Source organism: Pocillopora verrucosa, chromosome 1, assembly GCF_036669915.1.
Source record: "Pocillopora verrucosa isolate sample1 chromosome 1, ASM3666991v2, whole genome shotgun sequence".
Taxonomy (NCBI): domain Eukaryota; kingdom Metazoa; phylum Cnidaria; class Anthozoa; order Scleractinia; family Pocilloporidae; genus Pocillopora; species Pocillopora verrucosa.
This window is the reverse complement of record NC_089312.1, coordinates 29,838,639-29,854,843: the sequence shown is the minus strand read 5'-3', so window position 1 is coordinate 29,854,843 and position 16,205 is coordinate 29,838,639. Positions and strand designations below refer to the sequence as shown.

The window sequence follows — 16,205 nt, the reverse complement described above, 5'->3', positions numbered from 1 at the left end:
CAGTAAAAAAAACCAAATATCTCATTTCATTTTGCATAAGTAAGAAGATTAAACGAATAACCTACCTAAATTGTAGTAGGGATGGCGCACACTAAACAATGATAACAAGACAGCTAACGGATTCATAAACTGCATAGATTTGCTGTACGTGGCCCTGTCATATTAAAATCAACTCGACAGCTGCAAGAAGAAATGAATAAAAAAGCTCTAATAGCTTGCGTCATTGTTAACTGTTTGTTATTCCATCGACACCTGAACTAGCAAACCAACATTTTTAATAAGCAGACTGACTTAAACAGCGTTAATTGCAGATAGAGTAGCTGCTTGCCTTGTGAAAAGAAAGAAATGACAACTAATGAGTTTTGACGAGACTAACCCTCAAACGCCCCCAAAAAAAATGGTACTGGAGAAAATGATTATCAGCCGGTTTGTAACTTACTTTAGAAAAACAAAAGAAAGCTTAGTATTTTTGGATGTATGTCATTTTTTAAGGAAGCCAGTCACGTTGCCAGGCCACAATGCTCAATTTTGTTTTAGCTAAAGAATAAAAACGAACTTAATTCACAATTTGCGCCTTATTTCTATAATTGCTGCCATTATTATTATAATTTTTACTATTTTTTGAGACTTTTCAGTAATTTTCAAATGTTAAATTCTTGATCTCTGATTCAAAAACATTTATCTCTCACTATGAAATTGGCCTTCACTGCGCATGCCCAATGAATCAAAATACTATTATACGTTTCGCTTAAGTAGTTGTGGTCATAAGTTTTTTTCAACACTTTGAACAAGACTGAACTCGCCTGCATTTGAACACATTTTTAATTTCAGATGTTCTTGGCATGTATTTAATAAAATGAACCTGTCTTGCATGTGATGTTTTGTTCGTTAAACTATCAACACCGACACCCGTCTTTCCTTCAAAGGGATCAATACGTGCAATCCAAAACTATGACGTCATGTCTTCAGATAGAGCCCTTGTATGAGATCAAAGATGGCGATTCTAGAGCCAACATGACTGACTTGAAAAAACATAAAACGAGCTTACTGATGTATTCCTGAAAGGTGAGTTGAACTTACAATATATGGTGTCCTTAAAGCGAGTAAACATTATGGTATTTTTACAGGGGGTACAACCACCCTTGCTGTGAAGGTCATTTTGTGAAGTTCTGATTTTCATCCTTTGGCTCATTGATATCAATTTTCATCAGTGATTTAACTTTTGATTGACCAACCATCTTGTGGTTTCTTTACCCACACATCCGTAATAAACAATTGTAGCTGCTCTGTTCAATTCTTAAGCTCTATTTCTTACCGTACGTAACTTTAAGGTACCCGACGTGATTTCCTGTGGTTGCATTGTTTATTGAGGACTCAACCTGCACTTTTAACATACATGTATATTCATTTATTTTACTCCGCACAAGACGTCCTTACAGCCTTACAAAAAGATACTAATCTTCCTCTATTTTGACTGTTCAAATGCTAACTCTTGGAGCCTCGTTAAAGAAACATAGTAGCGAATATTTCGAGAATTCAACCCTCTTCAACTATCTTTTTCTTCAACACAAAATTTGCTATATTCTCACGCGAGTATTCCTATTCAACTCGTTCTTCTAAACATTTTTCTTCAAGACAGACATATTTAACAAACTGGAAAATTTTAAAACTATCATATAATGCGCCAACAACCAGCCCAATTAATAAACTGCGCGCTATAACCAAAACACATTGTTCCCAAATATGGAGTCCCAAAAGCTTCAATACTGCGTGCCCCCCAAACTGAACTCGGAGGGGAGTAAAGCTGTGACTGAACTTCATGTTAATAGCCAGATCCTTTACCATAACGAGATAAAAGTGTTTAAAGATCTAAGAAGATGATATGGGTACTCTAAGGTAAGCGTTTGGCAAGTTTTTTTCAAGGTATTACCACAATGACGGGTAAGTTAATCCGGTCGAATGACAAACTTGTAAGTTCCTATGCCGTTTGGAACCGACTCAACAGAGACATAGCAAAGTAATCAGGCTAATTAGTCTCAACAAGCTGTACTGTATCAACGCATAGTTTTGCGCGTTAATAGTAAATCTGTCAGAGTTACAATCAGGACATATCCGGGATAGTCATCGCATGCGCGCAACGTTTGTAAGATTTATTAGCCTGTATTCTCTTGAGATTTCTCTAAAAAAGCAAACTAATTCAATTTTATTTACCTTAATGGTGTTTTCTTTCTTTCTCCCTTTCTCTCATTTCTAATTCATTAAGGTGGAGGGATTTGAAGAAGGCACTCTCCAGCCATGCACTTGAGAGGTGTATGTCTCTTGTTACTGGCAGGTGTCATTGTCACATGGGCTGGACTGACACGTGAGTTACTTTTTGTGTTATTCGTGGTCAGTTGTAAGGTCAAAGCTTACGCTCATTGCAGTAAATGCTGAAGGGTTTAAAACAAAAAAAAACCTTCCTCAAAACTAAGAGGTCAATAGATTTCTTAATTCGTGTGGAATGATATTGAAAATGAAATTCTTGGCTAAAACCAAACATTTTTTTGTGGTGTTTGAAAATGAAAATTTATAGCCCCGTAAACTAGTTTATAGTATAGCAATTATCCTTGGCACAGTTTACCGCAAGGTCGACTTGACCTTTAACTTAACTACCCAATGTCAATTTTTTTACTGCTAGAAATGGGAAATACAACTTTAAAAAGGCACGACCGCCTTGGTCGTTGATGATGCAAACAGTAGTCACAGCGATAGAACATGGCTCACATCGATCTTGTGAAATCAACTGCACTCGTGGGTTATAGGCTTTTCTCTTTTTTCCTTGCTCCAAAAATTCTTATTTGAATTTCTTTTTTTTTTTTTCCAGAGGATTATAATCAGGTCTATTACCTTGGTTTTGATCGTTACAATGGAGAACGCTTGTACGATGATTCATCGCACAACAACAACGCGACTCTCATGAATGTTCAGTTGGATAAAGAAGCAGGTAGCTGTGGCAAATGTGCTAAGATCTGCTGTGGTGGACAGATTATAATAGACGGATCAAAGTTCGTTGGTGAGTTATAATATATCTGAAAAAGATGGTTATGATATCTATTTCTATTTACTACGCATGGGCAAGGCTCTTTCCTCTGGCTTTCTTTCATGATTCCTTTCGCCACGCAAGAACACAATGTCAAAACAACTCATTGAAATTTTGGGCCGAAGGGGGAGGAGGGGGTGAAAGATATAGCATACTAAGGCTTACAAGTCATTCGAGATGGATTAGCCTTACTCCAATCTGCTTTGTGACACACTTCCCGGCTATTTTCCGACAGTGTGGGCCACTCGCCTCATGTGACTGACCGACCAACCATGCATTTGGCTAACTGACAGGCCAGCTGATTGTCTGTCTGTCTTTCTGTTCTTCTGTCTCTCTGACTGAATTGCTGGCCGGCTGGTGTTCAAGCTGGCTGACCGACTTACTGACTGACTCGATGAAAGACTCACTGACTTACTCACTGACTGACTCATTGACTGACTGACTGCCTGCCTGTTTGACTGGCTGAAAGACAGAGGGAGGAACGAAATAGTGAACTCACCCAGCTCACTCACGAAAATAAGCTAGTCTTATTTATGTCAATTTCCAAACTTTGAGTCACCCGCATACGCATGCACATGACATATCACCATTTTATTAAAGATTGTGACTCCCCAATATAGGAATTCCTTACATTGAAGTTACTATTGCAATGATGGTACAATTAAAGGAAACATCCGGAACAATAGATCTTTTCGAGACTATTGGAGGACCGCCCAGATCTAATCACGAGGAACGTAAGTAACTCTCTGCTTGTAATTCTAAAATGCTACAAATTTTGGACGTTACATATGACTTACTTATTTCCTGTTAATTCAGCCCAATATGATCTACAAGTTGAAAATGCCAGGGTACGCTGGTTTCACCGAAATGAAAATGGTTCCACCGTGTTCAGTATTATAACAGACGGTCCTGTGTTATCCAATGGAAAATGGTATCATTTAGCCGCAATGTATGACGGCCTTCGGGGCATTGCTAAGATTTATATCGATGGAAAACTTTCAAAACAGGAAACTGCTGACCCCGGTGTATTCCTGTCGCGAGACTGGTCTAAATATGCGGGTAAGTGGAGGTTAAGTGGCCCGATATTACTTTACACGTACAACAAAAAAGGATTGAGTCAAATTCATGATCACGCAATTATTTAGCGTCTATGACTTACAAAGCTATTCATTACGTAATTTGCCTCCCTTTTTTAATCTAACCTCGCATACAGGGATCGGCTTATATGGCGGAAAAGGTCGTTTAGAGGGCTACGTAGACGAGTTTTACATTTACAACAGGACTCTAGCGGAACCTGAGCTAAAAACGCTTATTAAAAAGTGCCAAGGGCCCCAAAGCACCATGGTGTTACATCTGAGCTTTGACAGGAAAACCGGTGATACGTTTCTGGATGAATCAGGACTTATGAACCACGCAAAGGTTGGTGGGCCGCCTCTGCAACCAGGCCAACCAAAACCTGCTCCTCCTCCACGTAAGTGTAATTAATGCATGTCAGATTCTGAGATAACATTATTTTTATAAAATATAAATTGATCTATTGAGAATATAATTGATCTGCAAGCCTTCCAAGGAGACTTTTAATTCGAAAGTTTTTGGTTCTCTGTTGTCCATTAGCTGCAAAAGGAAGCTGTGGAAACGGAGTACAACTAAATGCTGGACAAGCGGATGTCAAACTGGACGGGAAAACGTTCCGGAACAAACCAATTGACAGTGTAACCATAGCAATGTGGTTAAATGCTACTTCGGTTAAGGGAAAACATTACTTGTTTGACACGATTGGTGGCCATTCAGCGCACAAACACGACCAGTATCTTCTGATGATGGAGAACGGGGCCATCGGCTGGAGTCATAACGACCAAAATGATAAACAACTCTTCAAAGTTGTCACTGATCCTATAGTAACGGAGAGTAAGTTTACGGTCTATTTTTTTATCACAATATATGGTAACTTTTCTCTTACTTTTATACTGTTGATCAGCATATGGTGAAAAATTTCTCACCCTGAGGAAAATTTAGACTAGGGGTTATTATTAAGATAAAGCTTGCCAAGATCTCTTACCACTGAATGTAATAGTTGTGCAACGCTACAAATGTTGGATATAAAATGTTAATCCAAGCAATTTTCTCCTGCACTCCATGCTTTTTAGAGAGTTGGGCCGTCCTCCTGTTTCCCCACTCGACCCAATTCTCTCATTCCACATCAACTCGCCCCTATCTTATCAATTGCCACTTAGACACTGCAAGCTTTTTCCACACTCCATTTTACAGGGGCGTAGCCAGGATTTTTCAAAAGGTGGGGGACGGTCACATCGTGTCAAACAGAGGGTTCTCACCAGTTCTTGCCACCTAAATATTGCAGGTCGTTTGCTTTAAAAAAGGCTTACAAAGAGGAGGTCACGGGCACCCAAGGACTTCCCCCCTGTTGCTACGTACTTGTTTCATTTTTATTTTTATCACCTTAGAACAATGGATGCATATCGCAGTAACATACAATGAGCAGAGTGGCCAGGCTAAGGTGTTTATTAACGGCAACCTCAACAAGCAAGGGCCTGCATCAGGGAGATTGTCAGAAGACTGGGACAGCTATGCAGCATTTGGCAAACATGAAGGAACTGTCACAGATGTCGACACTCTGGACGAAATATACATGTACAACAGGGAGTTGACTCCGTTTGAAGTGAAAACGCTCTATGATAACTGCAATTTTGGGTTAGCCAAAACACGTGAGTTACTTTCAACAAAAGCTGTAATTTCCTCTCTCTCAAATTGTTTACACAATATATTTTTCTTCCACGTTGATCATCAGCTGATATGGATAAACAATAACTCAGCGATTCTTTCATCGACCATTAAGATTCATAAAAGCATTTATTTTTAGGAAAAGGCTAATGTATAGTTTTTCTCAAAGCAATGAGTTTGGATTGAACGAAAGAACGAAAATGAATGCAATGTATTTTTTGAATGTGGGCTTCTTGTAACCCACGTCTTTTTGTTTTGCCCTATATCGATTGTTTTAATACTACGTCAAATTTTTCATTTCAGCGAGCACTGGTCAAGTGTTCTACTTTGGATTTGACCGCGTGTCAGGCAGTGATGTGTTTGATGACTCCGGTAGCCTGAATGACGGTAAATTAACTAGTCTTGCTACCGTGACAAAGACCAGTGGAACTTGCGGGAATGGACTTCAACTACGTGGAGGTAAGTTTATGTCGGCGGTTAAGATAAGTTAACGATGGCAAACTGAAGCATCATGCAGATCCTGTTAAGGACAACCATCGACCCTCTGACTTATTAGCTGATTTACCATGACGAATAAATGATTGACTGACTGACTGACCGACCATCTGACTGATAGACGGACGAACGCACGGACGGAAGGACTGGCTGACCAGTTGACTGACCGACTGGCTGATTGTCTTACTGACTGGGTGACTGATTTACTGTTTTATAAACTGAGTTTATAATGTGAATTGACCACCGAAAAGAGTTTCTAAAGCTGACGTTTCGAATGTTAGTCACTCGTCTTATTGGCTGGGTCGCTGACTGACTGATTGACTGAAATACCCAATGACGAACTAGAGGTTTGTTATCTGAATGGAATGGAAAAACTACAGTTGAAGATAGCACAAGTTACTCATTTCATCATCTTCCCATAGGCAATATTTTGATTGACGGACAACGAATAAAGAGAAAACCGCTGTTCAGTGTGACAGTGGCGCTATGGCTCAAGTTGAATACCAACCGCGGTCAACAGTCTGTCTTCAGCACCTGCAATCCCGATAACCCGTGGAACACACATCAGCAGTATTCGCTAACGATCAAAGACGGAAGAGTCAGATGGTTTCACCGTAATGAAAAATCCCAGGTGAGCTTTTATAAAACATAGGTCTGCTTAGCGTGCGCGCAGGAAGTGCAACCTAACGAATGGCTTAGCTCTTGTGAGTAGTCTAACGTGTGTGCTTTTTACTCGACAGTTTTTGTATTAGAATTCACTTATTTAGTTTTTTTGCAACCAATCACAAGCACGCTTATATTAATCGTCACTTGACTTCGTTTAGTCGGTCAGAAAAAGAAAACGCTTGACAGAAGAAAATTTACCACAGAGAGGGGAAGAAAGATTAAATTTCCGTCACTTTCTTTCTTTGATTCTTTAGACTGTTTTCAGCGCCGAGACAAACTCTCCACTGGTACCAGCTGGAACATGGACTCATATCAGCTGCACTTACACCGCAACTGGCGGGAAATCTGAGATATATGTGAATGGGGTGTTAAAAAAACAAGAGCTCACTGGCAGTGGAATTCTTTCTCAGGTAACATCCCTTCTTGAATGTAAGAGGAAAAGTTCGGTAAAAAAAAATTCCAAAAAAATTATTGACCCCGCAATGGCTGTGTATTTCTGCAAAACTTTGTCCAAGGATATGATTGATCAAAATTGAATCTCCCCGTCGATTTAGAACGGCAGAAAGCTAGAGTGATCTTAAATTGTATCAGATTGGGAGAAATTTTTAATAGAGAGTTGAAAGTAATCCATGATCGCACTGGTTTTGCCTCTGCTGCATGATTGGTCCTAAAACAAGCCCCCGGAACCAATCAAATGTAAAAACCAACTGCTCTTTGGTCACTTACGTTTCCCCACGCATTAGGCGTGTTTCGCTTCGAGTCCTCATTAGCTCCTGGTGATATTTTTTTCTTCGCTACGACTGGTAGTTGTGGTTACCTTGTTTAGTTTTACGACACGAAGTAGAAGCGCTCTGAGTTAGGAAAAGCCAGAAATAATACATCTATATCCACTGTTCTTCTAATCCTTTGCGCCCATTGTTCCTCTGGTCCTCTGTACCCACTGTTCCTCTGGTCCTCTGTACCCACTGTTCCTCTGGTCCTCTATACCCACTGCTCCTCTGGTCCTCTGTGCCCACCGTTGCTCTGGTCCTCTGTATCCACAGTTCCTCTGGTCCTCTGTGCCCACTGTCGCTATGGTCCTCTGTATCCACAGTTCCTCTAGTCCTCTGTGCTCACTGTTGCTCTGGTCCTCAGTACCCACTGTTCTTCTGGTCCTCTGTACCCACTGCTCCTCTGGTCCTCTGTGCCCATTGTTCCTCTGGTCCTCTATGCCCACTGTTCCACTGGTCCTCTGTATCCACTGTTCCTCTGGTCCTCTGTACCCACTGCTCCTCTGGTCCTCTTGCCCGCTGTTGCTCTGGTCTTCTGTATCCACAGTTCCTCTGGTCCTCTGCTCCCACTGTTGCTCTGGTCCTCTTTATTTACAGTTCATCTGGCCCTCTGTGCCCACTGTTGCTCTGGTCCTCTGTACCCACTGTTCCTCTGGTCCTCTGTATCCACTGTTCCACTGGTCCTCTGTGCCCACTGTTCCTCTGGTCCTCTGTACCCACTGCTCCTCTGGTCCTCTGTACCCACTGCTCCTCTCGTCCTCTGTGCCCACTGTTCCTCTGGTCCTTTGTGCCCACTGTTCCGCTGGTCCTCTGTACCCACTGTTCCACTGGTCCTTTGTGCCCACTATTCCATTGGCCCTCTGTGCCCACTGTTCCCTCGGTCCTCTGTACCCACTGTTCCACTGGTCCTTTGTGCCCATTGTTTCTCTGGTCCTCTGTATTCACTCTTCTTATCCTCTGTGTTCACTGTTCCTCTGGTCCTCTGTCCTAACTGTTCCTCTGGTCCCCAGTGCCCGCTATTCTTCTGCTCTTTTGCGTCCATTGTTCCTCTGATCTTCTGTGCCCACTTTTCCTCTGGTCCTCTGTGCCCGCTGTTCCTCTTTAATCTTTAAACCTTTATTACACCTTAATTATTTTCTATTGTAGATCCCGGTGTATGAAAGACTACCCAAAACTTTAATTAGACAGACTGTGGGGGGCTAAATGTATTTATCTTTTCTTGTGTTGACCAGGATTGGAATGGAAAGACTAGCATCGGAAAAGAGTACGAAAAAGGGGCTGATGGAAAATGGATTGAGCAAAACAATCTGAACGGCATCATCGACGAGTTCTATTTATTTGAGCGCGACTTGAAACAAAATGAAATAACACTTCTTGCTCAGACCTGCAATTACCACAGAATAGTACTACATTATGGCTTTGATTTGTTTGCGGGTAAAACAGTGTATGACCAGTCTGGGCTTGCAAACAATGGCATGGCTATAAATGGTACAGCTGTCTCCAACAATGGAACGTGCGGGAAGGCTGTGAATATGACCATGGGACAGATTAAAATTCCCGGTGATACTTTCAGAGAAAAACCCCAAAAAGCCATAACCATATCAGTGTGGATCAGTCTACAAACAAACAGGTTTGATATAAGTAACTACGGGTAGTTATGACTTAATCAGTTTCTATCTTCAGGGACGTCGGAAAAAAAGAACTTAATCGATGAGGGGGGGGGGGGTGCTTACAGTTAAGCTCTCTTTGTTAAAACATGGCTGTATATTTAAAAACTCTCTCCCACTTTGTCTCTTTTGGATGGAGGCGGATTATTTTTCCCCCTAAAATAGCGAGAGGTGTTACCGCAAAGAATTTGATGTAATTTTCTACTTCTCTCGATAACCAAAGTGAGACAGCTGCGCTAAAATGCTTGTCTCCTGTAATGATTTTAGACGCAATTAATTCACTGAGATTCTTTTTGCATTTTACATAGGAAAGAGCACGAAATATTTAATACAATCGGAAGCCATTCCGATCACAAGCATGACCAATACCACTTCGCAGTGCAGGATGGGAAGGTAATTTGGTATCATCACCAAGAAAACGACAAAGAAGTGTTCAATGTCGTCACCCTTCCCTCCATTCCTGCGCGCAACTGGACACACGTGGCAGTGACGTATGACTCCACAGCCATGCTGGCGAAAGTTTATGTTAACGGAGTCATGGTGAAACAAAAATCTGCGAGCGGTGACCTGTCTCAAGATTGGGGCCATTTTGCCGGTATCGGAAGACATTTTTATACAGGATCTTATTTAACAGGACTAGTTGATGAATTTATCATTTATAATTACGCTCTTAGTGACGTGGAAATGAAGTATCTTGCACAAGGGCGGTGCTCCAAAAAATAAGAGCTCTGTCAACCTACTTACGTATTAAATATATTTTTTTAATTTAAAAATAAGGTATATCAAGACAGTTTCTTTATGAAGTCCGTTTCTCTAAAATATTCTTTTTATATCTGCTGCGGTATTTAGGTAAATTTCACTCCCCAGTGTATCATGTAGGAGTTAGTAAACTAAAAATGAGCTTATGTGGGTGAAAGAAGTGGTGTGCATTTGATGATAATTTGATTTTAAGGGCGCTTTGTTAAAAAGTTCAAGTTTAGGAGTAGATAATTGCTTGTGAAATCTCGGATGCATAGCTTGTTATGAACAAACAAGAAAACAAAAGTAGCTCAAATATCTGTTTACTATCATTTTCTGTCAATTTATTTAAACTAAGACGTTTTAAGTAAGAACGAACAAAGGCCCCAGAGCCCAACGATTGTGCTTCCTTCGCGTTTGTGATCGTTTTCAATTTTCCCTTTAACACCATAGTCTTTGACAGCTTTATTAAGTTGAACTTAGTAATGACCAACTTTAATCAGAACAATAAGTTCGACATGTGAACAACATAATGATGGTATCTGGAACAGGTGTCGGCTGCAATGAGGGGAAAGAGGAGAATTGTGGTCACTCCTCACGATGGACCGAAATAGGTATTCTTCGCCTCTCAATTGGAGGGTGAATCATTTTCAAATGATCGAACAACTGTGCATCAAATTCCAGCTTAGGAAGAATCAATATCACATTTATTGCAAAGCAAGTTATGTACAGTATAGCTTTATTCATAAACTCTGTCATGTGTGAACAAAATATATTGCAGCAAATAAATAGAAATAGATATTAAACTCACTTCAGTACTGCAGTTATCCACGCCGCAGTGCTGCCTGTACAATAAACTAGAAGCTTTGCTAATTTATCACGACTAATCCCCTACGTATTTCGAGACAGCCAGGCGTAAACACAAGAGGAGATGACGAAAATATTGGCGCCTGTCCAAACCCCTATAGTCTCTTTGTGTAACTATTTACAAATGTTTAATTTGACAAGTTGCATTAAGAAAGCCGATGGAATAATCTGTCATCCAAGAAAGTTCACAGAAAGCGCCCCATTACAAAGAAAGCCCACAATTTCTACACGCCTCACAAAGTTAACAAAAGCATAAGTTAGTTCTGAGAGACGGTTCACCTCATCTAAGCTACTTATTCCAAAAAAAAACGTTTGTAGGACAAGTTAAGAACAAAGTCGGATGACAGTCGCACAGAACGATAAAAGTAACTTAACTTTAAAATGAAAACGAAATGACAGCAATAATCTTCAAAAGAGGTTTATAAATACACGAGCAGAAAAGCTGTGACCGTGAAGAGAAAGGAGAAAGAAAAGTTAGAATTTTGAGAGAGAGTGTCAGCTAAATTAAAGCCTTTATACACTGAAGTCGTAAAAACCAAAACCAGCGTATTTACAATGGCCAACCAGAACAAAGTAACGTGTAAGAACTCCAGGAGCCTGAAGCGAACTGAAAGTAGACACATATAACGCCCTCTTCCTTGAGAAAATCATGGCTGGGTTTACTCTTGCATACGATTGGTGGAAAGAGTGCTTGGAGTTTTCTAACGCAATCAAGGAGAGTGGGAAAGCTAGCCCAATGGTAACACCGATTAGCTTTGATGGTCAAGAGTGATTTCTTTTCTTAAGAGTATCATAACTTTGAAAGCATGTAAAGGACTAAGATCTCTATAAATGCTACACTTTGTAACAAACTGCGATAATCATTTGCGGTGGTGTTTTCTGTGGGACAATTGTCTGTAGAACGAGGGATCCAAATCAGCGGCCACGTCGTTTGGGAGCTGAGAGATGTGTACAGTTCGTGTCCTATGCTTTTGAACCTCATTTAAAGGAACCCACTCATCTGGTAATCTGTTAAGGAGAGATTTAAAAACAAAGCCTTGAACATTTCTTTCTTGGAGTCACGACGTTAAACGTTGAAGAGCCTCTCTGACGCGCTATTTCTGTTTCATTATTTGCTTCTTTTTTCCCACAATTTTCCAAATATAAATTGAGCAACTATATTCTTTTCCTTTTTAAGTTTATCCATATTTTCCAGGGCCCAAAAACTTAGATTAAGTCATTTCATCAATGGTAAGTTAAATATAAGACCACCTGAAGAAAGCTGTTTTCTAGATGAAGGAATAATGATATTACACGTGTTAACATTCATCAAGGATAAAATTTGTGAAACTCCTGATCAATACCATATTTTTTTGACATTTAATCAGGGTTTTAAAACATCTTTGCTACTAATACATATTAACTTAAAATGACCTTGAAGGTCTGATTTTGGTCTTGCTACCTCATAAAAAGGCTTTCCTTATTATCATAAAACTATACAGGGTACAACAAACAAGTGTCTAAATCACTTGCTAAGAAAACAATGATATGTAGCTTGGAAGAGACCAGTTCAGCTGTTATCCCCAGAATATCATACCACCTCCATGCCTTTAGTGCATGTGACACAGATTTAACAACAATTTGATGCTTTCTAAAAGGTGCTTTTTAAGATGTGGCACTCCTCACAACTTTTACAACATAATATCTATGAAAGAAATTATTGGAAACTTTCCACAGAAATTTCATGGAGATGATCTTTTTTTTTAAGCTTGAGTGCCACTGCCAAATTAAAACAGAGCACTTGTCAATTACCTCGCTCAAATAATAACCAGGCCTATTTCTGAAAATTGTTCAACTTTATGATTCTTAATATCAATAGTTAATTGTAGAAATTTTGAGTAGTATATAAGGTGTAAACTCAGTTAAGAACATATTATCATTATTACCACTGCTAGTAACTTACATATCTTCTGGAAGCCATCTTAGAAGTACATCTTCCTCCCCAGACTTCTCTTCTGTTCTTCTTCCAAGAACCTATGGTATATTATTATTACATCAGCACAACTAATTAGGTTGTTTGCCATCACGTCATTAGTTCTCCAATGTAAGGGTAAAATTAAAATTTCCTTATTGTCTCTCTTTCCAGGCTCTAGCAATTTTAACAACAATGCACAAGAATGCCATCACATGATTAGAAATCTGCTTTCCCAATGTTCTAAGCAAAACCCCTTTAGGTCCATTCTTCTGCACACATATCACTCCAAGAATATCTGGGAATCCAACATACTTTGTAAACAAAAATTTTGCTCAGAAAAGCTCAGACATACCAGATCCTTCTTATCTCTTTGTTCGAGAGGGATCTTTACACAATCATTTAGTAAAGTAAAATCTTATTTGAGGGATTTCAGTTATGCGATCCTTCAGTATACAGAAACACATATCTGAGAGAAATTTCTGAGGTAAATTTGCTACCTAGAAGTATGTAAAAAATATTCAAATCTTTTATTTGTCAGAGACCACTTGATCCATTCAGATGATTCCTTATCCATTTACGATGGGAGCTTAACCCTTTACACCCTATCATCATGATGTATTTTCTCCCTATTGTTCTCTATACATTTCCTAAGGTGCTAACAAGGACACTTTGTTTAAGAATTGAGAACTTCTTTAGTTGGTGATCATTTCCTTTATTCTCATGACCTTTATGTGTGATTCAGGGTGCTATTGTGAGGAGAAATTAGACCTTTAAACTTCACAACAAGAGGGGTCTGTGCATGGGCCACCTAGTATCTTTCTCGCCTATCTTAGATCTTTAAAAGAACAACATGACATCTATCAAGGGCTATGACTACAGAAGATCAAGATCCATTTAGAGCAACCTCTAAAACTTTGTAGCTAATTTAAATGCTTTCCCTGACTGTTTGTAGCTACCAATGATAATTTTATGCTTTTAGATGGAGACAAGCAGTGACGATAAAGTTTCTATCAAAGGAAACAACATAGATACTTGAGTAAGGGTAACTACACATTTGAAAGCTTCTCCCACTGGTGTTGTATATATTGATGTATAAATTTAACCTTGGTTCTCCATTCATTTTCCTATATTTCAATCATTTCATCCTTTGAGAACACAGATTAGCTTTCCCCCAAAACAACAACCACAACAACAACATCAAAACTTAAAACCAACATGCTTTCTTCAACTCAATCCTCTTCCATGACAGGGATAAAATACTCACCTTACTTTGAAAAACAATATTTGCACCATCAATGCCAAGTCTGTAGCATGACACAGGCATCACATGTGGTAGCTTCTCTTTTATGCTGCTTACTGCATGCTGGTCAATGAAATCTTCCTTAACTGTCAAAGTTGCAAAATAATCAAGAGCTAAGTGTTTAAAAATTGAAATGTGTCAGATCTTATTGCCACTTTAATTGCTAAATGACTTCTATGAAGTACTGCACAATTTATTCCAACAAATATCTAAAACCACAAACTGCAGAAGTTAGATTCTGTAAAATTTCCTGAAACCTCTGATATATTCCTGTTCAATGTGTTTGTCCAAACAAATGTCAGTTTATAAATTATGATTCCCTCCACCAAAATTCTCACACTGTAATTAATATACAATGGTTCTGAAAACCCAAAAGGTCATTCCAGTTGAATCCTCAACTGATTGAATTGCTGCATCTAAGAAGCAGAAAATCAAATTTCATATTTAATCTGGTACCTATTAAGGCTTATTCTGTGAAAGAGTGGTGGTTCATACAATAGAGACCTTTGAAATCTTGAAGAGGTGTTTCCTATATTTCATATTTAGTAGACTGACATCTCGCTGACGGTTACATCAAAAATTTGAAGAGACTAACTTGATGGTGACATTCTCTTAAGAAACCTACGTGAGGTCAAGCTTTCCTTTAAAAGCAAACAAAAAATTTCGCGTTTCTGACACTTAACTTTAGTTTATTAATTAAATACTTTCAAATCCTCGTTGAACTTGCTTAACCAATTTCAAAAGACTGAGAGACGATCAGAAAAAGACAAGTTTTCCTATGTCGTGTCAAGTAAGAGTTAAAACTCTTTTATAAAGATGACTTAAGAAATCAAACTAACCTTGAGGCGGTGGTTTCGCCTGCCGAAGGTTCTTCATTTTCTTCTTTTTCTTTTTCATTACTTTCTTGGGCGAGGAATCGTTATCTGACTTCTGTCTTTTTGTGGGCTTAGCGTCATTAAAATGCGAGGGCACATGCCTGGCAAGACCCTCTCTCGAAGAAAATGTCATGGAGCATCCACTTATCATACACTTAAATGGCTTAGCACCAGTATGAACGTTTACATGCTTCGCAAGCCACGTGTGTGATAAACTCGGTTTGTCAAACACTTTGCAGCCTTCCCACAAACAGACGAAGACGTCTTGATGTTTAGACATTGGCTCAACATGAGCAGTCTTGACGTGTTCCGATAATTCAATAGCGTTTTTTAAAATAACGTGGCAAGAAATCCACTTGCATTCTACACCACATTGATCCTTATTTACAGAAGATTTAGATCCTTCTCTCCTTGTCCTATCATCAGATGAAAAAATGAAAACCACTTTAGCAACGGTTCGGCATTCTGGTTAACTACCGTGCGTGAGTGCTAAAATAGCGTGACAGCTAAGCGGAGGGTTTAAACTGGTACTCTGATTGAACGAATGCTGAAAACAAAATCATTAGATTTGCATACTTACTCCTTCAAGTCCACTCCTGTAGATTGCCCTTTGAAATTGCCTAATTCTTTAATTTTGGGACGTATCAGAGTAGTGTTAGCTTCGTTAGATAAACTTGTCTCAGACGAAATGAACGCAGGAGAACCTTCGCGATTAGGGGATTGTTTTGAATCGTTTACTGAACAGCTTTCATTCCCTATTATCTCAAGTTCTGGTGTACTACAAAAGCTGTTAGGCGTTCCATCTCTCGGCGATCCAAGGCCGATCGTGGTCTGACAAATTGGCGACTCCAATCTATCTTCGACGTCCGCCATGTTTTGCTTAGTGAATCACGTGGAATTCAAAGTGTTTTGTATAATAGCAACCAATCAGAGGGCTCAACGGTAATTAATGACAAGAAAGCAAAAACAGCAAGGAATTTTACTAAAAAAAATTCAGATAGTTTTAAGTTTGGCTGTTAATGTGTGTCTTATTTTGATAACATAAATTCTTTTAG

At 39.3% G+C, this 16,205-nt stretch overlaps 2 protein-coding genes across 2 annotated transcripts; one reads left to right on the top strand and one right to left on the bottom strand.

Annotated features, from left to right (window-relative positions):
* Positions 1-975: 975 nt before the first annotated feature.
* On the top strand, positions 976-10,985 carry LOC131786143 (uncharacterized). The gene is made up of 13 exons (XM_059103148.2): positions 976-1,065; positions 2,264-2,362; positions 2,864-3,052; positions 3,700-3,813; positions 3,896-4,138; positions 4,293-4,550; positions 4,694-4,987; positions 5,542-5,802; positions 6,122-6,277; positions 6,736-6,944; positions 7,234-7,389; positions 8,982-9,379; positions 9,725-10,985. Exons 2-13 carry the CDS (start codon positions 2,296-2,298, stop codon positions 10,137-10,139), a joined length of 2,760 nt encoding a protein of 919 aa, XP_058959131.2. The 5' UTR covers positions 976-1,065; positions 2,264-2,295; the 3' UTR covers positions 10,140-10,985.
* On the bottom strand, positions 10,902-16,024 carry LOC136283100 (zinc finger protein AEBP2-like). Its single transcript, XM_066171345.1, has 5 exons — positions 15,731-16,024; positions 15,115-15,566; positions 14,240-14,361; positions 12,964-13,034; positions 10,902-12,029 (listed from the first exon to the last, which is right to left on the bottom strand). The coding sequence occupies exons 1-5, from the start codon at positions 16,021-16,023 to the stop codon at positions 11,882-11,884; spliced, it is 1,086 nt and encodes a 361-aa protein (XP_066027442.1). The 5' UTR covers position 16,024; the 3' UTR covers positions 10,902-11,881.
* Positions 16,025-16,205: the final 181 nt, after the last annotated feature.